The following is a 22,949-nucleotide window of genomic DNA, read 5'->3' as shown; positions in this document are numbered from 1 at the left end:
ACAGGATACAGCTTTGCACTGGAACACACAGATATACAGCGCTCTGCAATACACACTACATAAATTCCTCATTCTTTACTTCACACTGATCATACATGTACATGTTACTGTACAAACCACTGGCTCTCGTTTCCACTACATAGGACACACTTATGTCGTGGAGTGTGTCTTAGGACACACTCCAAGACATAAACATTTTACACGTGAAGCAATAAGCCGCACTTGACAGAAATCGGACAAAAATTGAACTGATTAGCACACACTGCTAAGCATTAATGTTTTACACGTGCACCCATACCCTGTAGCCGGCAGAAATTTATATATGACGGAAATCAAACTTACAGTAGAGCTCAACATGTACATTATTCCTACCCTTAAACAGCCCAGCATTACCTACATTTGAAGGAATTCCATGAAATACTCTCAAAATAAAGTTGAATGCATATATCGTAAAGTTTCGTGTGCTTTTGAACTGTACATACAGGTTTTTGAAGCTGGGTGAGTATTTCGGGGGAAGGTTTTGTGAAATTTATGTAAATAGACCCTGGAAATATAATTATATGCAAATGTTTAACTTCTCGATCACCAATCAGTAAACACACAGTTTACAGTATTCACTGTACATACGAACCACCTACCTTGTCTTGACCGAGGACGATCATACTCTTCATCATACCCTCTCCGGTTGTCGCGTCTACGGTCTTGACGGTAGCCATAGTGGTCACGGTAATATCCATCAACGTAGTCATTGTACTCATCCTTCAGTGAGTCGGCACGGCTTGACGGTCGTTCTTGCTTGGTCTCTGTGACGGGCACAGCGTCGCGAGAAGTCTGTCTCTTATGCCGGCCTCTTCTCCTTGGCTTATCATCATACTCCTCAGTGGACTTTTTGCCATACAAATCTTCTCTTCTAGGAGTTTCTTTTATATCTGTTCCTTTTACATCCGCCGCTGGAGCAGACACGTTTGCATCTCTCCCTCTGCTCTCTTCAGCTTTAGGGTTAATGTCAGCATATGAAGCCGACCCAGTGGCATGTGATGTAGAGCTTTCACTATTAGTTACAGACGGTTTAGCTTTATGGGTCGGTGAGGACAGTGGCGATGGTGCAGCTGGTGCCAAGATAACAGGTGCATGAAAGGAAGACTCAGGAGGTGCCCACAAGGTGGTCGCCGGGGAGATGTTGTTGTCAGTGCGGTGCTTCTGTCGGCTGTGGGGTCTGTGTGGCTGGTTATGAATGAACTCTCTACCCTCGGATGGTGGTCTCGGGGGTTTCTTGCTGTTAATGCCTTTCAGAAACAAAGCTTCGTCCGGGTTACTCGCTCCGCTGTTTTGCCTGGATGTACTCGGGCTTCGCACTGGTTTAAAAGCACTTGTGGGTCTACCTACTACAGTGTCTGAACTAGTGTTCAGGCTTGAGTCAGTGGAAGTGTCTAGAACAGGATTCGATTCCAGATGACCACCAGTAGAAATATGATGTTCAGGATGTGCTATACTGCCTGGGTTTGGGTGAGCCCCACCATGATGAGATAAATCCAAAACATTTTTAACAGAACTTGTGCTCCATGTGCCAGAGGAAAGACTAGATGTTGTTGATGCTCCTGGATGCCCATGTATGTTGTGTCCTCCGAAAGCTGAAGAACCATACATAGGTGGATGGCTGACAGGACCTGAATCAGCCTGACTGGCACATGCATGTGCCTGTGCATGTGAGTGGAGTACGGATGAACTTGATTCATGCGCAGAATACAAGTGGCCATGCTGGTTGCTTTGTGTCACTACAGAACCTTTGCTTGGCTCTGTTGGGAGAGAAGAAGGGGCGTGGTCCTGTTGATGAGGTTGCTGTCCTGTTGATAAGTCCAGGGTGGGGCCTGCTGGGGTCCCCGGCCCACTAGAAAAGCCAGACCCCAGCCCCAAGTCACTGCTATCCAGAGAGCTGTGGTGACTATGGCCTCCGAAGCTGCCCTGGTTCATGCTGGCGCCCAGGCTGTCCCCGCTGTGATGAGAGGATGACAATGAATGCGTGTCAGAAATCACCTGAGACTGTGGGGTTTTCGGCGAAATTTCGTGTTGCAACGGTTGTGCAGATGGTTTAACGTCTGTTTTGGTAGAAACGGAACCCGGGCTGTCTTGCATTGAGGCAGCCTGAAATTTGTCCGCGAGATCGCCAACATCTTGCTGCACATCTGTGCCATCCAAGGATTCTAGGCTGGAGTTGTGGTATGTTACAAGACTGGAGTTAGAGATCTCTGAAGCAGTTCTGTTCAAAGACGGTATCCGCAACAAGGCTGGATTAGCGGGTGGGTTTAGAGCCAAATTACCAGCACCAGGTTCTAGGGAACCTGCTTCGTACATGTCGCCGGAACCGAAGAAGCTGGATACAGTGCCACTGTCGTTCAGATCTGCACTCTCAGCAAAGGCCCTGCTGGACCCACCAACAGAGGACACAGACACCTGGTGTTTGTCTGTTGTGATGGACACTGTATTGTACACCATTGTTTCACCACCTTGCTGATGTGGTGCTTGCACCTGGTCATTCGAGACAGAGCTATTTGTAAACTGGGCCTGGGAAAAAGAGTCAGTCACTTGTCCAACACACCGCTGTACTTGTCCACTACCTGAATCCGCATGATACGCTTGCTCTGGATGGGAATAAACATCTGAACTGTTATAGTACTCACCACCATACTGGTTTGGTACCTGGGCGTTAGCTTGAGGCACTTGTGAGTCCGAGGCTGCCTGCCTCTGAGTGCCACCCCAGGAGCTGGTCTCGTTCAGCCACGGCTCTGGTTCGGCCCACACTGGGTCACTGGCTTGGGACCACTGGGAGTGATGATCTTGTTGGGGCTGACTCTGCTGTTGGGGATGGTTCTGTCCCGACACATCCCACTGTCCCTGCTGCTGCTGCTGCGGGTTCCAGTGCTGCAAGTCTCCAGGATTAAAAAAATTCTGTCCTTGAAAATGAGAATCCACAAAATTCTGCCCCTGTTGAGGATTAAGATTCCCAGTAGCCCATCCTAAGGATCCTCTGTCTTGACTAGTGAACGCAGAACTTCCTGAGCTTGTTGCTGGTGGGAAATGATTCTGTCTGGACATTTCCATACTGTTTGGGATACTGGTGGCTGATGCCTGAGCTTGGAATTGTCCAGGGTTCAACATTTTCTGAGCAGGCGCGGTGCCACCATGATCTCCTAACGTGGCAGCAACCGTGGTATGAAATTGTGACGGGTCAAACATCTGCACACCTCCAGTGTTTTGTGGGTTGAACCCGGCTACATTCCAAGGCTGATTGTGGCTCATTCTGAATATATACCAAAACAACCTGACTAAAGTAAAGACATCACTTAGTAGAACAATATTACTAAATGTAGCCATATACACATAGTATATCAGGTCTTCAAATGTAAGGAGCTAATATTTTATTTATTTATTTATTTGATTGGTGTACTCAAAAATATTTCACTTATATGACTGCGATCAGCATTGTGGTGGGAGGAAACTGGGCAGAGCTCAGTGAAAACCCAAAACCATCCGCAGGTTGCTGGAGGACCTTCACACGTACAGCCGGAGAGGAAGCCAGCCTGAAGTGGACAGCGACCGCATTGGTGAGAGGCCCTGAGGAGCTAGCAAGACACACGTGACAAAATCAGAAAACAAATTTACATGTAAGTGTACTAATTACACTTCTGGTCTTTTGCCAGAATGGGTGTGATATTCACACTCCTGCCCAACAACGAAGACAAACTTGTGCTCAGTCCAAAATGATATTCCACTGTAAAGGCTGAATACCATAACTACTACCAGAAAGAGAGGTGGGAAGGTGAAATGTTGAGTGGGTTAACATTTCCATCTTCCACAATGACAATATTTCTGGTATTCAACGTTCGACATGTCCAATGTGCAACGGATGTGTTTTAAGCAACTTATTCAATAACTAAGAATATCAACCAAGACCTTGATTGAGTACAAAATTAACACAGTAAGCGTTAAAACTTAAACAACGCTGGGCCAGTATAAGAAAAGAAGTTGGAGTCTAATGGGGCTACTTTGCTGGGTACTAATTCAGCATTACATTATTTATAAGCATTGAGACTACAACAACACTAGGCCAGCATATGGAAAAAAGTTGGAGTCTTTCTGCCCGTTACCCCGCTGTATGACCAGCCCCGAAAGATTCCAACCTCTTTTCTTACACTGGCCTAGACACCTGGAGTTAGATTGTTGTCTTTTATTTGTGCGAGACTCGTTCGATAACAAAGACAATCAGTATGGAGTTTCATCGAGTACAAAATTAACATTGTAAGCGTGTAGACTTATACGACGCTTGGCCAGTATTAGAAAAGGAGTTGGAATCTCTCGGGGTTACCGTCTGACATGCTTGATGCACGGTACGGCACGGGATGATGCACGGTATTGCTACGTGTACGTGTAGCACTAATTAAATATATCATGTCACCCAATTAAACATGTACATGAATGCCTTACCTGACAATCAAGCTACTGTGAGCACAATCTGATGCTATATTCCCGTATCATGAAGACATAAAATCAAACACCTGGTAGAAGAGTCAGTGGAGATGCCAGCACTTGGTCAATGACAGGGAAAACAATTACACGGAGATATCTATACCCCTCGGGGTTTGTATCACAATTAACTTTAACAGCTTCGTCTGTAGTTGGTAGGGTGAATGTACAACTAGCAACGCATCGATTCACCACAATGAGGTGTTATTTTTCAACCAAGACAAAACTGCAAACAGACGATTAATGTTGACATCTGAGCATCCTTGTCCGCCATGTCTGCTACGTGACGCACATGCGCACAAATGACGAGTGAATACGAAAAGTTTCAGGATCAGTAAATATCTGTCTAAATTCTTATTTTACGGTTTAAAGCGCGTCAAAATTGCCACAAACTGGGAACATTTCTAAATTCATACGAGTGTTACCAAAACACACGTCTTTCTTATCCTTAAATTCGTGAAATATGTTTAAATGTGAAGCATGTTGTTGTTTACTACGAACCGGATGTCACAAGCTGTTGTACCGGTTCCGGTTGTGCGCAGTTTAAAGCCACGTCAACCTCAACAGTTGGATCTGAGGTGAAGTGATCGGTGCATACGTATATATTTCATGGACGTTTTTAGCTGAAGGTACACGAAACTTGCAAGATGGTGATGATGACGATGATTGCCCGTGTGGCAGATGGCCTGCCGCTAGCCGCCTCAATGCAAGAAGACGAACAGGTAGCCCTGCGTGTGTTTTATCGCAGTAAAGTATCGAAGTTCAACAGTTCATGTCAAATCGCACTTCACAGTCACGACTGTTATTAAGTTTCATTTTCATGTTGACTGCAAGGTACACGTACATGTAAATATATGTCGTGCAAGTACAGTGGCAAAGTCATTAGTGCTATTTACTAATGTTGAACTGTTAGCCTGTATCTCCATTTACCTCTTCTTTTATCACTGGAAGCTGAACTAAGATCTGTTATATTAATTTCTTTTTTTTTTTTTTTTATTTATTTATTTCTTTTTTTTTACTTCTTTTCTTTTTTCAGTCTGGGCGCAATTTGATAGATTACCAAAATCAAGCAAAACAGCTCTTCCGAAAGATATCAGGAGATCCCCAACCTCCCGCAAGATGTAGCCTGGAGAGTGGCCCTTACATTTTCCAGTAAGTATTCATGTTAAAAGTCTCTAATGCCATAGCCCTAGGTAGTAGTAGTAGTAGCAATGTAATTCCACAAGTGAAGCTGGCATCTGATTTAACAATGTACTAACATACCAAGCAGGTTCACTTCACCTACACCTCGGATGAAAATCACCGGCCCCGATAGCACAGTTGGTAGAGCGTCTGTACTCACTCACTCACTCACTCGGATGAAAATCGACAGTATTGGAAGCAGAAAAACTTGCTTCCTGCCAGAAAGGTTTGGAAATACATTACATGTATAACAAGCACTGACCTGGTGTATTTATATGTCATCAATAAGATCAAATTTGAGCATTTCTGCGGTTTCGTTTTGTAGGTTCCGTTCAATATACACAGTAAATACATGTGTAAATCAGTTCTTAAGACTGCTTACCAAATGGTCAATAGGCAAAGTACAAAGCTTCATAACACAGGGGGGCCTCCGTGGCTCAGTCAGTTAGTGCGCTAGCGCAGCGTAGTGACCCAGAAGCCTCTCACCAATGCGGTCGCTGTGAGTTCAAGACCAGCCTATGCTGGCTTCCTCTCCAGCCGTACGTGGGAAGGTCTGTCAGCAACCTGCGGATGGTCGTGGATTTCCCCCGGGGTTCTGCCCGGTTTCCACCCACCATCATGCTGATCGCCGTCGTGTAAGTGAAATATTCTTGAGTACGGCGTAAAACAACAATCAAAAATAAAAATCATAATACAGGACCATTATCCCAGCTGACCCCTGCAGTGCTATGGCAACACACAGTGTAGGCACATTTGTTCTTCTGAGTTGAAATAGTATTTTAAGCTATCCCAGCATAGTAGACTCCCTTAATTATGTTAATAGAGATACTGAAGAACAATTTATGTAAATTTGTTAACCATTTTAACCATTGACTAATTTTTACGTACATGTAAATTTTTACATTAAAAAAAAATGTCTCTGCACAAGTCATTGGATTTCAGATACTTTTTTGTCAGCTTATTATTTTTAATTTATCTTAAAGACTACACAATGCACAGATAAAGTTATTTGTGTTCAGAGACAAATGCACAAATGACCAAACATGTCATGTTCTTGGCAGTTTAAGTGTTGCATTTATGATAATATGAAGAGGTGTGTATGTTTCTTAGCCTTGTATAGAAAAACTGTCATATATGCATATTTTTGCCTTTGTTGCAGTTATATCATAGAAAGGGGTGTGTGTTTCTTAGTCTTATGTGAAAAGTCCTTCTCCAAACGTTTAGCCTATTCTTACCTGGAAGACCTCCAGCAGGAGTTCACCTCTCAGTACGGCAAGAGGTTAGACACTGTGTCAAGACCTTACAGTTTCATTGAATTTGGTAAGCAATAAAAAAAAAATAAATAAATAAATAAACCTACATGTACACTGTAGAGCAATACCTTCGCCTATTGTAGGTGCTATGCACCATGGGATTGAATGCGGGCTAGACAGGTGTCCAAGATTCTCCATTTGGTAGAATACATGTACATGTGGTTGTTGTTGTGTTTTTAGTGTTACCCAGTTTGGTAAAACAAATGTTGGAAGAAAAAAAAACAATGATAACAAAACTGTGGCTATAGTTACTTGTACTCAAAGCCTTTTTAATTTACATGTGTGGTGCATGTAGCTAACATTTACTACCCTAATTCCTCAAGCTATTCACATATAACAAAGCAACTTTCGGAGCAATTTATGCACATTTTTAATTTGATTTTGGAGACAAAACTTGCTTCCCAAAAAGTATAATTTTATCAGTGTGTTCATTGCCAGGTCTTCAGAATAGGCTTGAATAAACATGTTGCAAACGTGTGAAGAGCTTGAACTACTGTAGGTGCTTACATGTACAGAGTGTAGGTACAGGTGCTCTTTTTGTAATGTTTATATACAAAACCTTTGTGCTATTTACATGTACACGTGCATGTGTGAGGACAATATTTTAAAAGCCAATTTTCACTTAGCTTTGAAGTGTGATTGTAATGTGTTGCCTTTGCATTGTACATGTACATGTAGAATTAAATAAGACTGGGGCCTCCATGGCTGAGTTGATAAACAGCTAGCGCAGCACTGGCCCATGAGCCTCTCACCAATACAGTCTGTGAGTTCAAGTCCAGCTGATGCTGTTGTCCTCTCTGGTCATAGTATGTGGGACAATGGGTTTCACCCTTGGCTCTGATCAGTTTCTTCCCACCATATTGCTAGCTGCTGTCGTATGAGCGAAATATTCTTGAGCAGAGGATGAAACTCAGATGAAATAAATAGTAGTCAAATTTTGAAACAGTTTTAAATAGTATGGTATCGCTTACATACATTCAAGTGTGAGTACCTGTACATGTATGTAGTGGACAGATGCAAAAACTTTGTCAATACACATGTGTATGAAACTGACAGCACATGTGCCAATTCCTGATCCCCGTATCAGTTACACATATGTGTATGTTTTTGTTTCAGATACCTATATGCAGAAAGCCAGAAAGACATACATAGATTCACGAGCACGTAAAAACTTAAACAATATAAACACAGAACTCCAAGATGTACAGAGGATTATGGTCCAGAATATAAACGATGTCTTACAGAGAGGGGAGGCCATTTCAGGTAATGTGACTCAGGTGCACCCTAATGATTCACAGCTAAATACAGTATATGGTCAAGTCCTGGTTACTGGCCTTGCTTTTTTAATATCTTAGACTAATTCACCCTGAGTCCGTGTCCCCACTTTACTCAAAGAGCCTTTTTTGCTGTTAAATGGTCAGCAGTGTTCCCAAGACCTCTTGGGTTGTCTTGCTTGAAGCTTGTTGCAGATCACTTGCCCATCAATATAAAAAATATTTTATGCATTTACACATTGGGCTGGCCCTGGGCTTAGAAATCCATGTGTAGGAAAGTGTATCAGTGGCTGGGAAAAGGACAGTGGTTTATTCCACAGACTTCTGTTCACTTCAACCATGAAATGTTTTTGGGTATAACTTCAAACTCCAGCAGTGAGTCAATTTATCATTCCTGTAAATACAGCACAAACCAGGCTAGCTTTTAATGAGACAACAGATTTTCTGTGGAGTGCAGTTCACAGTGGATTCGCAGTTCCAAATTTGACTGTTTACAATATCCACAGATTACATGAGTACTTTGACCCTCTTAGGGTTCTCCGTTTCCAACTTTACCTTGTAAGGTCTGTCAGCAACCGGTGGATGGCCATGTGTTTTTTCTCAGGCTCTGCTCAGCTTCCACCCAACATAATGCTGGCCACTGTTGTATAAGTGAAATAGTCTTATGTATAGCGTAAAAGACCAGTCAGATAAATACATCTTAGGGCTCTGACTTGTTCTGCTTAAGCCTTGGATTAGCTGCAGCCAATAGGCTCCAAACCAATTAAATTGCAGGTGGACAATCGTGTGGCACTAGGCACCAATCAAATAAAGAAGTAATATATTGCACATTGTAGGTAAATAATATTGGAGTATAGGGAAGTCTGCTACGGGCGTGTCCTATGGGCGAGATACTGGCTCGTCAATTTCCCTATATAAACTTATATTTCACCTAACATTTAGCTTTTTTCAAGTGACACATTTTTCCTGATTTCTGATTGATTCTGCCTACTGATATGGTAACTTTTAGACTTTTTTTGGGGGACGGTTGATTAACTATTTTTATCTGTTTACATCAGAAGTACCATTTTACCGCCTTCAGGTACTTGTGAAAGTGGATTTTTACCGAGCAAACCTTAGATGGGATGTAGTAGCCTACTTCACAGTGAAGTGTAAGAAAAGAATTCCTTTGTTTGTTTTTAAACACATGTACATAAATAGACTAAGAAAACAATGTAATGTGACCAATACGTTATGTTTTTTTCTATTCCAGCATTGGACACAAAAGCCAGTAATCTGTCATCACTGTCACAGAAGTACAGAAAAGATGCCAAATATTTGAACTTGCGCTCATCGTACGCCAAAGTAGCTGCTGTTATAATTGTCGTCGTCATCGTATTGCTGTTTTTGAGGTTTTGGTGGATCTGAAGTTGTGGCACATTTCAAAGAAACTGGTCTTGTATTCTCCAGGCATTCTCATCGGATGGTTGGATCTGGCGATGAACCAATCGCAGAAGCTCATTACTGTGACGCATCAAAATGTCACACAAATCTGTTGAAACATACGAAGTTTTTTTTTCGGTATGGACAGACACTCACTTAATTCAGCTGCTTGCAATCTGCCAGGCTATGTAGATAAGTGTTTTGCTCTTTGTTGTGTCATCTTGAATTTAACATGCAAAGGTTTACAGTTGAATGCAAGAGTTGCCTCCCTTTTATAAGGGTTGCAGCACATTACACCTTTTGGCAACACTCTTTCAGTACTAATGGACTGTCTATTAGGGGTCATCCACCATAAGACTGTCTATTAGGGGTCATCCAGCATATCTAGTCTCCCTAAAACATTGTATGTAACTCCTTCTACACGACTGTTTCAATGGCATAAATGGAAGAATAGAAGTGTTGATGTCACACAGAAAGCCAAACTTCTTCCTGTTGCTGTACAGACTGAGGCATACAGCGGCATTTGTATGTTATTCTGTGCTGAAAGTATTGTGTTTTGAGGGTTGTCTAGAGGGTGACATGATATTCAAACTACTGGAAAAATATAGGTTTCTGCACCAAATGTCAAAAGTAATATTTTGTGATCTTTTTTGATCATAAAAAAGCAATTTTGTAGGCACAGTTTGAGGTCATTTACTATTAAATATTTACATTTTTTAAAAGTTTGACTTCAGTCCTAAATGACTTGGAATTGACAACAGATCATTCTCAAGCTTGCAGTAGTTGCATGGCGGCTGGAACATTACCAGATTTGCTCTGCAGGACTTGTTCTCAAATTTGTATAAATATACAGTATTTATGATGTGTGATGTGTGTATCTAAATGTTTGACATGTGTTTTGTATATATGTTAACATGTACTATCAAAGTTTGATGTAAAATTCTTGATTGTGGCGTCCAAACCGCTTCGTCTGCTTTCATTCTGCTTACTAGGTTTTAGGTTGAAGTAGACACATTACTAGTAGGGGTTGATAGATTAGTCATTTTGTTCGTTTGATGGTTGGTAGATTAATTTATCAATCTCCTTGATTGTGTATTTCTACAAATCATTGTACATCATTTTATTAACCTGCAGATGTGTTAATGCCAGAGTCTATTAACCTACAGATGTGTTAATGCTAGAGTCTATTAACCTGCAGATGTATTAATGCTAGAGTCCATTAAATCCTGGAAGAGGTCGGTACTTATTTGCTGTAACTGCTTTGAAGGTTGATAGATTATTGTATTGGCCCCTAATAAAAGAGGTTGATGGAACATTGCATGGTCCCCTTCAGAGGTTGATAGATTATTGCAGAAACCCTTTGGAGGTTATTAGATTGTTGCATTAACACCTTTGGAGGTTAATAGACTGATATATTAACCCCTTTGGAGATTAACAAATAATCACACTAATTCCTTTGGGGTTAATAGACTGTTGCATTAACTTAGGAAGTTAATATATTGTTGTATTTATCCCTTTCGAAGTTAATAGACGTTTGCATTAAAACATTTGGAGGTTAGTAGACTCTCGTGTTAACTTCTTTTGAGGTCAATACATGAGGTTGTATTTACCCCTTTCAGAGATTGTTGCATGAAAAGTAAAAGAAAGCTAACATATGAAGTAAGGTTCATCACACAGACAACTGAAAAACATGCATACTTTCATTTTTTTTTTTTTTTTAGATTTTTTGAATAGTGTTGACAGGCATTCAAGTATTACAATTCTATAGTGGGCTTTATGAGCCATACTGGCGGTATCTAGGAACTCTGATATGACATCACATTTTTTCCTGAATTTGACCACAAGAAATTTTTTGTGAACATCATTTCAGTAGTCTTTTAGTCATGGGTAAAAAGAGTCATTTCATCACACAGGGTCATGATTAGAGTTGGATAAATTTCCTGTGACGTCAGAGTTCCTAAACTCCATAAAGCCCACCTGAGAATTCAAATGTTTGAATGCCTTTATCTCTCTTCACAAAAATCTAAAAATAAATAAATAAAAGTATATTTACACATAGTTTTAAGTGGTCTATTAGGCGATGCCTACTTCTGTTTTTGGAGGTCTTTTCCTGTAAGTTAACCCCTTGGAGATTGATCCATGTAGAATATAGCATTGGAAAGGTTGGAAATTGATGCAGTACTGCATTGACCGACTTGGAAGTTAATGAATATTGTACGAACCCATTCAAAGTACTGCAGATAGATTTTTGCTTTCACTTCCGTGAAAGTGGACCATAGGATAATTTTTTTCTCTACATTGATATGTTGAGGTTGATAAAATATCTCTACTGCATATATGTAATAATTAAGGTATTTTCGACTTCAAAATGTCACATGATTTAGTAAATACAAAGCAGCTTGCCTCCATTATGTCATGCAATTCTGCATGTATTCTGTAGGTGTTCACGCTAATTTTCTTTCACATCATAAAATGCTCTTTGTTCTGCACTATATAATCACATATTTTTATTGTTGGCAATCCCAGTGTTTCTGTTAAGATGTACATGTCTGAGAAATATACGCTCATTTATGGTATACATCTGTGGTTTTATGTTACTTAACTGTTTTGACATTTATATCACACTGGGGCCTCCGTGACGGAGTGGTTAATATGGTGTCTCAGCAACCACTCAGGGAGACCAGCAATGCGTCGCTGTCAGTTTAAGGTCAGCTCTTGCTGGCTTCATCTCCAGCCGTAGGTGAGAAGGTCTGTCAGCAAACTTTGATGGTTGTGTGTTTCCCCCAGCCTCTACCCAGTTTCCGCCCACCATAATGCTGGCCGGCGGCGGCCGTCTTATAAGTGAAATATTTTCCAGAAAGGCGTAAAACAGATCTCAAAGAATTAACGTTAAATGTAAGGCTTGACCCGCTCTTGACTGATGTATTTTGACTGTCGGTTCCAGTGGACCTGACTGTTTTGATTGGCAGCAGGGATCTGTCATTTATCTTCAAACATTAAGGCATATAATTACACCTTGAGTGGACGTGCGTAGCTTTCAATCCCTTAGACTCACGAGGTGCGGATTTAAAACCGGCCTTAGACATGCAGGGGATCTGTAGATTCCCCTGTCACCACTGACTGGGCCTTGGTGAAAATAATCGGTCATTGGAGCATGACCATTTGCACATTCTTACGTTAAGCGCGACATACACGTGACACAATGCACCAAAGCCGACTGTTGCGTCGGATTCTAAGCGCACGTGTATGCTAAAGAAATGAACTGGAGTCAGGTGTGCGCTGGTCAGTCGTAAAATCATATAACCACCAGCGCCTTGGACCAACTGCGTAATAGCAGCTTTGTCGCGTCTTAAGCTCTTGCGCATGCCGATATTTAGGTGAACACCATTTCACCCCTATGGTGTGTATCTCTGTAAACAAATAAATAAATAATAAATAAAATTGCTCTCCCGGGTGAAAAATCTGTGTCAGATTTTGGTGAGAGACTTTGGCATGTGGTTTAATCTAGGCACTGTAGTTTTCGTCTTCCATGGCACTGAAATATTCTATACTATACAGTGTTATCATCTCTAGCTATATCACTACAGCACAGCCAAGCAGTCGCTGCGTCTGTGAAGAACGTGGACATTGGCCTATCCATAAGCGACAAAGCCCGCTGGTATATAAAACATTACAATGATCACAGATGTGTGGCAATTTTACAGAAATTACACCTCAGAAGGAAAATTTCCATTTTGGAACGTAAGAATATTACTACGAGGTCAACATTCACTTCATTATACTGATGCAGAAACTACGAGTACATGCACATTGTATTTTTTATCAACAAAAAATAACAAACCTAAATATGGTTACAATACATATTTCGATGCTTTACCAACTTGCTCTGGGGCTCTTTGGCCAAGTGTAGCGTCATAGCCTGGTGTTCTGCCACCAGAATGCAGGTGGCCGTCGTTATAAGAGAAAAATATTCTTGATTACTGCGTAAAATACCAATCAAATAAATAAATAAATTTGCTTCGTTCAGTATACTAGAGTAATATAGAAGATCTTCAATGGAACTTGTGTGTGAGCTTTATGTCACGTAACCCATAGATATATTATGTCACCGCGTTTTTTATACAGGACGGACGTATGTGGGAAGGTCTTTCAGCAACCTGCGGATGGTCGTGGGTTTCCCCGGTCTCTGCCCGGTTTCCACCCACCATAATGCTGGCCGCCGTCGTATAAGTGAAATATTCCTGAGTACGGCGTAAAGCACCAATCAAATAAATAAATAAATACAGAACTGTCACAATTATAAGCGTGACTGACAAGAATGAAGTGACAATTAATTTCTACACAGCGAAACTTTCACAGCACGGCATTATGCAGTTACATATACCTCACGGTACAAAGCAGAAATGTCCCAGCTCAGTATCACGCGGTCGCAAAGATTATGCTAAACTTCAGCCAGCAGCACCGCTCTAAAGTGCATGTATAGTCTTAGTACACACACGAAGTATACATTGGCAACATTTTCACAGGGCAATATGAAAAAGCAAGACGAGTAGCACGCGCAAGACATGGCGTCTTACATACAAACACGAAAATAATATCGGTCAATTGACTAAAAGGTGTCCACCACACATATGGTATAATGTTGAACGAACAGAGCCAGGATCTGTATAGACCTGTACAATTCATGAATGTGGTTTTTGAGTGGTGCTACTAATCACAAAATCGCCTGAAGCAGCTTCTCAAATGTTCACCCTCTTGTATACTGGGTGTGACATTTGGTGCATAGGCATGGCGTCTTTCGAGTAGAGGTCCTTGCAAAAGCTGGAAGTGTCCAAAGACAGTGGTCCCATCTGTAACCGGGCCTGTCTAGGGCAGAGGTCCCTCTCGTGGCTGGGAGATCTCCGAACAATCGTCCCATTTGTAGCCGGACCTGTCCTGAGTAGAGGTCTTGGACAGTCGTGTATTTTGTAGCCGAAAGTTTCACGGGTAGAGGTCCCTCTAGTGGCTGGGAGAAGCTTGACAGTTGTCCGTTTTGTAGCCAGTCGTGTCTCGGGTAGAGGTCCCTCTAGTGGCTGGAAGAGTCCTGAACACCCACCCATTTTGTGGCCGGTAGTGTCTCAGGTGTAGTCTCGTTTGTTGTGTGTCAGAAGACGAATTTCCGAAATATGTCCCGGTTGTTTCCTGTTGGCAGCCGGACTCGTTCCGTTATAAGCCTAGTAGCCGCAGCCGAGAGTCTTCCGTTAGTATCCGCAAGAGTCCTTTAGTAGCCGGATGTTTCTCGTTAGGAGCAGGGCTTCTTCCGTTAGTAACCTTAACCAGACTTGTTTCGTTACTAGCCTGGCGTTTCCCGTTAATACCCGGTAGGGTCCTGTTAGCAGCACTCCACATTTTCCATTAGTACCTGAGGGTGTTCCGTTTGTAGGCGGACGTATCGGGCTATTGGCCGGGCAATTCACGTTAGAAATCATTACCGGACGTTTCCTGTTTGCAGCCGGATGTTTCCAGCTAGTAACCGGCCGCTTTGCGTTAGTAGCCGGACGTTTTCTGCTGGTAGCCGGTCTTGTTTCATTAACTGGGGGTCTGTCGCTGTTATTAGTCATATCCAGGGTGGCTTGTTAGTACCCGAACGATTGTCGTGGGTATCTGGACGCAAGCCGTTAGTATCCGGACGCTTCACGTTAGTATCTGGACGTTTCATGTAAGTATCTGGACGTTTCCCGTTAGTATCTGGACGTATCCTGTTAGTAGGTGGACGTGTCCCGTTAGTAGCCGCCGGTTTCCCGATTCCCTAGCAGAGGTTTGCGCTCCTCGTTGACTATTACGGCCTGCTGTACTTGCATCAGGGCCGCCTCCCGCCGTTTCAACTTGTAATGAAGAATCCTATTAAGAGAAAAAGGACATTACAAACAACGGAATTAAACCACACAAACGGATCCTACATAAAATGGTAAAACAACGCCATAGGCAATACTGTTGTTTTCACCTAAAGAATCTATCAATGTGAAATGATACGAGCATAACTGGTAACCAGGATCGAGTCCAACAACTGCTAGGTCGGTTTTGGTTTTATGTCGAAGAGATTTTCAACAAATACGATGTCCCACTATTGAATCACGTGTTTTCACAAAACGACATTAATAGTTTATACAGTAAGAACACTTTACTGGCACGGACGGTTCAAAGCACTGTCCTGCTGCGACTGCCAGACCCTTCACCAAGGTGGGGCTTTCGCCATTTAAGGACTGAGCGATTAGTCAAGAGTTCGCCATGCATTTGGCCAAGCGTGGTGTTTCACCACGGATTTTCGTCCTGTAAAAACCTTCCAGTACTTTTTAATCAAACAAGCACTCCTTGAAGTAGGTCTTTTTCGCATACAATAATGTCATCTTAGATTCGAATGGCTAAAACACCAGTCAACATTAGAACAAGATCGGCGATAATCTTGCTGAAAACCAAAATTCGAGCTTATATTTTCAAAAAAATTACTTTTCTCGGTTATTCCCAAACGTTTCGTTCAAAGTCCTGCAAAGCGGATGAAAATAGATGAAATGGCCGGAAACCTCGAATTTCATGTGTAACTCACATGGTGAAGCTATGTGTACCCAATTTCAGTCCAATATGATGAACAGTCAAGAAATGTCAAGAAACCAGGAAAACCGAAAGCCACCATATTTGTCTAAAATCGTCGCACTGGCTCGGAACACGAACATGATGTGTTGTCTGGATGAAAGCATGTGTTACGTTTCAATTCATTACGATTAACACTTTCGTTTTGAAGTACAAGCCCTGAAAACCCTAAAAGATTAGAGACGAGGAATGAGCCTGAAGTTCCATCCGGTACTGATAAACACAGCATACATGCATGTAGACGTCCTGCTAATACTTACAGATAAAGAACCATACTGACGCTGACGACGAACGCCATACAGAAAAACACAGTGCCGTCGTAGAAAGTTAGGGTCTCTTGATATATCGCCACAAATGCTATACTAGCAGTCATGTTAGTGACTGCCTCCACTGACGCGATACTGGCAAACACCGCCCCTGCAATATAGCGAAAGTGAAAGTGGAACTGAAAAAAACTGATCAACACCTCTTTGGTTACCGGTATAGACACTTGACTGATTTATGTGGTTTGGTAGTGTTTTCATTTCATCGATATTTAAGGCCATGCCGTTTCCACTGACAAGTGTACGAGGTCAGGCAAGTTTATTCTGTCGGGGAAGCCACCGCCCTAGCTGCACCAATCATCTGACAAACCTTCTGACTTTTAAGCCTTAGCTGAAGCATTGAGAGCTTGATTCAAATCTTCGAACTCATTGTTGAAGAATGGATTTGCTGATGAGAAGCCAACTTCTAATTTTTAGCAGGGAAATTTAATATTCGCTGTGTACGAAAACAATTAGGATAACGAGTGAAGGAAACGACTGCTCTTAAAGAGATATGTCAAAACTTTTGTCGAAAGCGTGGATGAATGCATACGGATGCCAACGTCTTGATGCTTAGTTCCAATGTTCAGCAAATAGGGGGTCGTAAATAACTGCTCAAATCGGAATTTATTTTTTTTAAATTTTGCTTAAATTGAAGCAGAGAGAGGGGTTCCGGGATCGTTCTTCCAAGAAGAAGAAACAACACTTTTGTCATGAGGTTGATAAAACATTTGAAAATAGACCTAATTCTGCTGCCTTCGTCTAGCTTATGCTGAGATATCAGCTGTAAGATACATACTGCATTTTGTTGCCGTCGGATTTGTTGTCAACCGGTATAAGGTCGCTCTATCACGTGCAACCATTGGGTCATTTAGGATCGGGTCTTTTGTATTTACCGTTCGTCTAAATCACATTCATTCTCATTCGCTGATATATAGTTCCCTTGTGTTCCACGTGAAATTTTCAAGGGTACTTTGAAGACAGGGTTGTGAATTTTTATTCGCGACTTTCAAAAATTTTTGGCGAATACTCATGCGCGAATGGCTCGTTCTATGTACAAAGGCTGTCTAATTCTCGTCTACAGGTGTTCTCGCGAGAATGCAATTGGTCGACAAAACTTACCTAACTTGTCCTTTGGTGTCATCTTCGACATAATCGACCGAATCATTGCCAATACTGCTATGCCAGACATCCCGATCACTGCCACTGAAAATTATATTGTTATGCACGAACCATGTTAGCGCTTTACTCTTATAGTGGATGAATGACTACACAAAATGTCCACCTTTACATGACAAATGCCCAAAACAATCCAGATGTAGGCACATTGGTACAATCCGTACTGTCATACTCAATAACCACTTTTCAGTTTTAGAATGGCGGTCATGCAGGTGGTTGAAACAGGAGGGCCAGGGGAAACTAGCCACTACGGCAAAGCCCTGAAGAATTTTGGCGATTTTTAACTTAGGTCAAAGTTTTAAAATCCTTTTAAAAAAGTTTTTAAAAAGTTTTAAACCCATGAATACAAAGAATAAGCCTGAGAGTTGAATCTCAAAGTTTGGCTTTAATGTGATTGTATGATTGTATATGATGGCACCACACCATTTTGAGTAATTCTAGACCTGTGACATTTAATAATTTTACATAATTCTACTAAAGCCATGGTGTTGGGGGCGTGTAAATTACTACTCTTTATGTATTTATATGAAAAAGTAGAATAAACCCCTGACTGATATTAACTGACAAGAGGCCGTATTTCACCGGGTTACGTGTGATCATGTGCCAGCTATTACCCTGTGGTCGGTGCTTGGGATTTACTCTCTATGCTATACGTCTTTAATTATATTTTAGTTTAAACTGTTTTGAATTTTTTACCACGGTTTCTACATGCAATCTTCGACATCAACTTACCAACATACATGTAGGCATCTTTCGTGGCGAATCCTTCTAGGAGGAGCGATGCAACTTTGCATGCTCCCGAAACAAGAGCAATTCCCACATCTGACAGGCAGAATTGAAGGAGCTTGACAATGAGGACTGCTGCGAAGGCCTGACAAAGTGCCCTTGTCGTAGCAAAGTATCCAATCTGAACGGAGTTCCAACAAAAGGGTTCGTTTAACACGTACAAGGTTTCCACACCGCTAGCACCAACGAACGCCAAAGACGCCATCGCGAATGTAGCGATAGAAATCAGATAGCAGTCCCGAGGATTACCGTTCTTGGTTGAGAAGTAGAAGTGGAACACCCTGTAGAATGCTTTTCCCAAGGATGGGGATTTGCTGTAGGGACCAGATTTCCTCGTTTCCGGTAAAAGAAACACGGTGACCAATCCTGCGGAGATATTCATTACCAAAGCGGGAATGTTCGGTACGGTGTAACCCCATTCTTTAATCATGAATCCCAAGGTTAAGTTGGAAATTCCCAGAGCAATGCCTAGCATGCTCTCCATGATTGTGATCTGCAAAGAGCGCTTTTTCCCGCGAGCAGTAATGTCGGATGTGTACGCGAAGGACGCTAAGAGCGTCGCCACGAAGCTTCCAGTGCATCCTTCGATACCATGTACTATCAACAAACAATACAACGGTAGTCCCCAGTAGCTTACCGCGCAGTATGTTGCGGATCGAATAGCGGCACCAACAGCCGGTAAAAGGAGAAGAACTTTACGGCCGATCCTATCGGATAAGGATCCTAACAAAATCGTGGCGAACACCGAGGGGATTCCCCCAACCAGGCTAAGGTAGAGCTGCCAAGACGAGGCCATGTTCTGCGCACGGGCGACAATCTGGGCACCGCTGTCGTTTCCGATGGTGGCGACACAGTGACTATTTTTGACTGTCCCGTTCAGGGTGACGTTTCCCTCTCTCAGAAGATTGGATTCCAGTCTTGCGTAAACAAACTGAACACTCATCATGAAATTGAGCACATAACCAATGAAATAGCTGATGACAACCAGCTCCAGGAAGTGCACCCTCCAGCCAAGATGAGGACGGTTTTCCTGCGGCTCGGACGGTCCACACGGGACTTCCACAGGCTTCTCCATCCTTCTCTTTACAGCTTGGCGTTAAACCCCAAGCACTCACTCTCTTTACAGCTTGAGTGAAGGTCCCTTTGTTTATGACGACGTGAGGGTCAATGGTGCCTGTCAAGTTATTGCCAGATCACTGCAGACAAGAGAGCCGTTCACCTTTCTGAAAAGTACATATGCATTAAAATGAACACGAAAATACTACAAAATCTGATCTTGAAATTCCCCCGGGCTTTGCCCCATTTCCTCACATCACGATGATGGCTACCGTCGTATAAGTGAAACTTTCTTAATGCGCCGTAAAATTCCAAAAAACTAAATTCATAAATACTACAAAATTATTAACACGTTAAACATGAGATATGTTTAAATAGTAATGTGGTGGATATTTTCATTTAACACAGTGAGTCCAGTAAGCATGCCACTGTGTTGATATTTGGTGTAAAAATCCGTTAAATTGGTAATAGTGCTTGCTTTTATAAACACGTGACGTGTTTATACAGTAAACATGTTACACTGACTATGTAAACACGTTACATGTTTACGTAATGGAGAAACGACGAGGAAAAAGAATTACATATGTTTGTAAAACTGTAACAACTATCGACTCTTTTTCAAGAACCGTGCCGTTGTTTCTTCAAACAAATATTTAAAAAAAATATTATATCACAATTAGTGTCAACAAATGCATTTTCTTGCCGGCTGTGGCGAATATATTAGCATAGTTAAACATAATACGTAGCATGGTTGATCTTTCGTGACAGTGTTACATGAAGTTTTCGTGCAACAGCATTACAGCTGTTGTGTGCACAACTGCCGTCAGCTTATAAATTTAGCTTGCCACTGTTTACATATGCTGAGTTCAGGGCCTGCTGTCTGCCTCTGCCTTAGAATGTTTCAGAATACGCTCAGTTCGGGGCCTGTTTGTTTACAACAAGTGTTCAACAATTTTCTTATTCTAGACAATTCCACCAGTCTATATAAGACCTATGAAAGCAGGTCAATGGAGGAGAAATGGGAGAATTATTGAGAGTTTTGGACGCTTTCGCTGTGTGTTAGTTTAGTAGGCCTTTTTTGCTGAATTTTGGTGTCTTTATAGCCTCTGGCTTTGTTATATCATATCTCCACCGAGCACTTGTTCAGTCTGAACTTGTATATTTAATTTGTGGTCTTGCGTACACAGTGCTTATTAGTACACGGACCCTGTCTGTGGAATTTTGTGTATATTTCGTCATACACTCAGTTATACTGTGGATTTTTCCTCTTATTTGTGCATTTATGCCTTTATGGTTTTCAGCATTGTAGAATATATGCGTCCGTTTGGACTTGAGATACTTGTTTAATTGTTATTTGACATGGAACTCATTCACGGACTACGAATTTGAACTTTGATATGGAATTCATGCCTGGAATATTCATTGTCAGCCCGGCATCATTGAAAACTGATGACCGCTTCTCTCTTGTGTGTTACCGGCTTTATTTCTTATTTGTATAATTTCTTACATACCTTTCTCTTCGGGAGTTAGTGTTAAACGTTGTTTTGGAAATGGATCTTGCGATTATCGACTTGGAACGCCCTTTACGGACTACGAATGGTATACAAATGTCGGACTTGACGCTTATATTGACACCGTTGTGCATGTAAGTACTTTAGTATTTGTATAATAGATACGCTATCCTTTCTTGTTAAACTTAAGTACTTTTGTATTTGTATAAGTCTTGTTATCTGTTCTTGTTAAACCTAATGAATTGTTGTAAAATAAAATCTGCTGGTTTTGGTTACTTTTTTGTGCGGGTAATCTGTCGTGTATTTCGAACAAGTCATCTCTTTATAATACAGACATTTTGGGTCGTAACACAGCGTTTAGCCAGTGGAAGTCCATTCAGTTGCACTCTATATAGGTTACAGCATGAGCATACGCTGGATGTGTAAGATTATGTAATAGAACAAATCCCGTCCTCGGTGCATTGCTTAATAATATGAATGACATCCGGCACACAGTAAAGTACAGCACATCGTCAGCTGATGTTTTTATTGGTCATAATTCTGCAAAGAACTTTAATAACTTGACGTTACGACTTATACTCTTACCTTGTATCCATACACGCTCCAAAATTGGTAGACAACCCTGATAGCAAAGCAATTCACTGAAACAACAAAAGTTGGCGTACTGCCGTAAGTAATGAGGAAATATGTTGTAAATTTGTTTCATAAAGTGACAGCCACGGTTTCGTAATTGTTTTTTTTTTTTTGTTTTTTTTTTTGTCACTCTGGTTCTGTGTGAGTTTCAATTGTGGTCGGTTAGACAGAGGATTGACGTCACAACAAACGTTTAAAGTAGTCTAAAAGGAAAAATCTGAACGATCTTCCCGGATAGTTTAGTGGGCTATCGTTTTAGAATGTTTTAGAGACTTGTGTTCGTGGGTTCGAATCCAACTCTGCTTTACACCAAACGAAAGCGCACTGACATAGTATAAATCATCACCCTTCACCACCCAAACCACTAACTCCCAAGTGTGGATTTTTGAAAAATAATCAACTGCTCAGACAATAGCACAACGTCACAGCAAACCTTTTTGTATAGGAAATCGTCATATAACACACAGAGTCTAATTCGCATGACCCTTTGGTATAGTTGCTATTCAAGCAAGGATAATTTACGATGTCAAAATTGAAAGTATCGCCTCTGCCTTAAAGTCTGCGAGACAGGAAACCGTTTTGGTCTTAGTACAAATACGGGCCCAGATAAGATGAGCCGTCCAGAGAGTCCACAGAAACAAATTAACTAACCTGATTTCGGTTACATCATCGTTTTGAACAGCCAAGTGGCACTGGTAAAAAGCTCTGAAATTATTCAACTCTTCCACTGTACTGCAGAAGCCTATACGCGAGGTATTCTCTAAATAGATAACCTGGAACGTATGTGTAGTGAACAAACGTGATCGAGCATTGTGGATCTGCGCATTATTACCATAGAGAGTAGAATATTCAGAGACACGGTCGTCTGATCATTTGAACGAGAAAGGTGAACTTCATCACGACTATGTGTACCGGTCCAGAAACTCTTTGTAACAGCCCGCTAGCGCTGCGTAGTGACCCAGAAGCCTCTCACCAATGCGGTTGCTATGAGTCCAAGACCAGCTCATGCTGGCCTCCTCTCCGGCCGTACGATTTAAGTGAAATATTCTTGAGTACGGCGTAAAAACACCAAGCAAATCAAATCTATGTAAGAGACTATAGCATGGAGGTGAAAACTAGAGCAACCACGACAGTGTGATAGTC

General features: G+C 41.7%; 3 protein-coding genes across 3 annotated transcripts in view; 1 reads left to right on the top strand and 2 right to left on the bottom strand.

Moving 5' to 3' along the window:
* LOC135480100 (protein transport protein Sec16A-like) overlaps positions 1–4,786 on the bottom strand; it is a 40,730-nt gene extending 35,944 nt beyond the window's left edge. The window contains 2 exon segments of the mRNA XM_064759856.1: positions 639–3,298; positions 4,483–4,786. Of these exon segments, the coding sequence (XP_064615926.1) occupies positions 639–3,297 (2,659 nt within the window). The 5' untranslated portion in view covers position 3,298; positions 4,483–4,786.
* Positions 4,787–5,100: 314 nt separating this feature from the next.
* LOC135480233 (vesicle-trafficking protein SEC22b-like) lies at positions 5,101–12,281 on the top strand. Its single transcript, XM_064760011.1, has 5 exons — positions 5,101–5,243; positions 5,558–5,673; positions 6,863–7,023; positions 8,133–8,279; positions 9,543–12,281. Exons 1-5 carry the CDS (start codon positions 5,169–5,171, stop codon positions 9,695–9,697), a joined length of 654 nt encoding a protein of 217 aa, XP_064616081.1. The 5' UTR covers positions 5,101–5,168; the 3' UTR covers positions 9,698–12,281.
* A 2,885-nt stretch (positions 12,282–15,166) lies between these two features.
* On the bottom strand, positions 15,167–19,681 carry LOC135481023 (lysosomal proton-coupled steroid conjugate and bile acid symporter SLC46A3-like). The gene is made up of 4 exons (XM_064760953.1): positions 18,553–19,681; positions 17,764–17,847; positions 16,600–16,756; positions 15,167–15,592 (listed from the first exon to the last, which is right to left on the bottom strand). The coding sequence occupies exons 1-4, from the start codon at positions 19,679–19,681 to the stop codon at positions 15,475–15,477; spliced, it is 1,488 nt and encodes a 495-aa protein (XP_064617023.1). The 3' UTR covers positions 15,167–15,474.
* Between the last annotated feature and the right edge of the window lie 3,268 nt (positions 19,682–22,949).

Source organism: Liolophura sinensis, chromosome 13 (genome assembly GCF_032854445.1).
Source record: "Liolophura sinensis isolate JHLJ2023 chromosome 13, CUHK_Ljap_v2, whole genome shotgun sequence".
Taxonomy (NCBI): Eukaryota; Metazoa; Mollusca; class Polyplacophora; order Chitonida; family Chitonidae; genus Liolophura; species Liolophura sinensis.
This window is presented reverse-complemented; position numbering and strand designations above follow the sequence as displayed.

Bases quoted from the DNA above. Each gene is read 5' to 3' on its own strand.
- LOC135481023 (XM_064760953.1), bottom strand. From the start codon at position 19,681: ATGGAGAAGCCTGTGGAAGTCCCGTGTGGACCGTCCGAGCCGCAGGAA. The intron at 17,848-18,552 runs GTAAGTTGATGT...TATAATTTTCAG, and splicing joins AGATGCCTACATGTATGTTG to TGGCAGTGATCGGGATGTCT. The intron at 15,593-16,599 runs GTAAGTATTAGC...TTCTCTTAATAG, and splicing joins GTCAGTATGGTTCTTTATCT to GATTCTTCATTACAAGTTGA.
- LOC135480233 (XM_064760011.1), top strand. From the start codon at position 5,169: ATGGTGATGATGACGATGATTGCCCGTGTGGCAGATGGCCTGCCGCTA. The intron at 5,244-5,557 runs GTAGCCCTGCGT...TTCTTTTTTCAG, and splicing joins CAATGCAAGAAGACGAACAG to TCTGGGCGCAATTTGATAGA. The intron at 7,024-8,132 runs GTAAGCAATAAA...TTTTTGTTTCAG, and splicing joins TTACAGTTTCATTGAATTTG to ATACCTATATGCAGAAAGCC.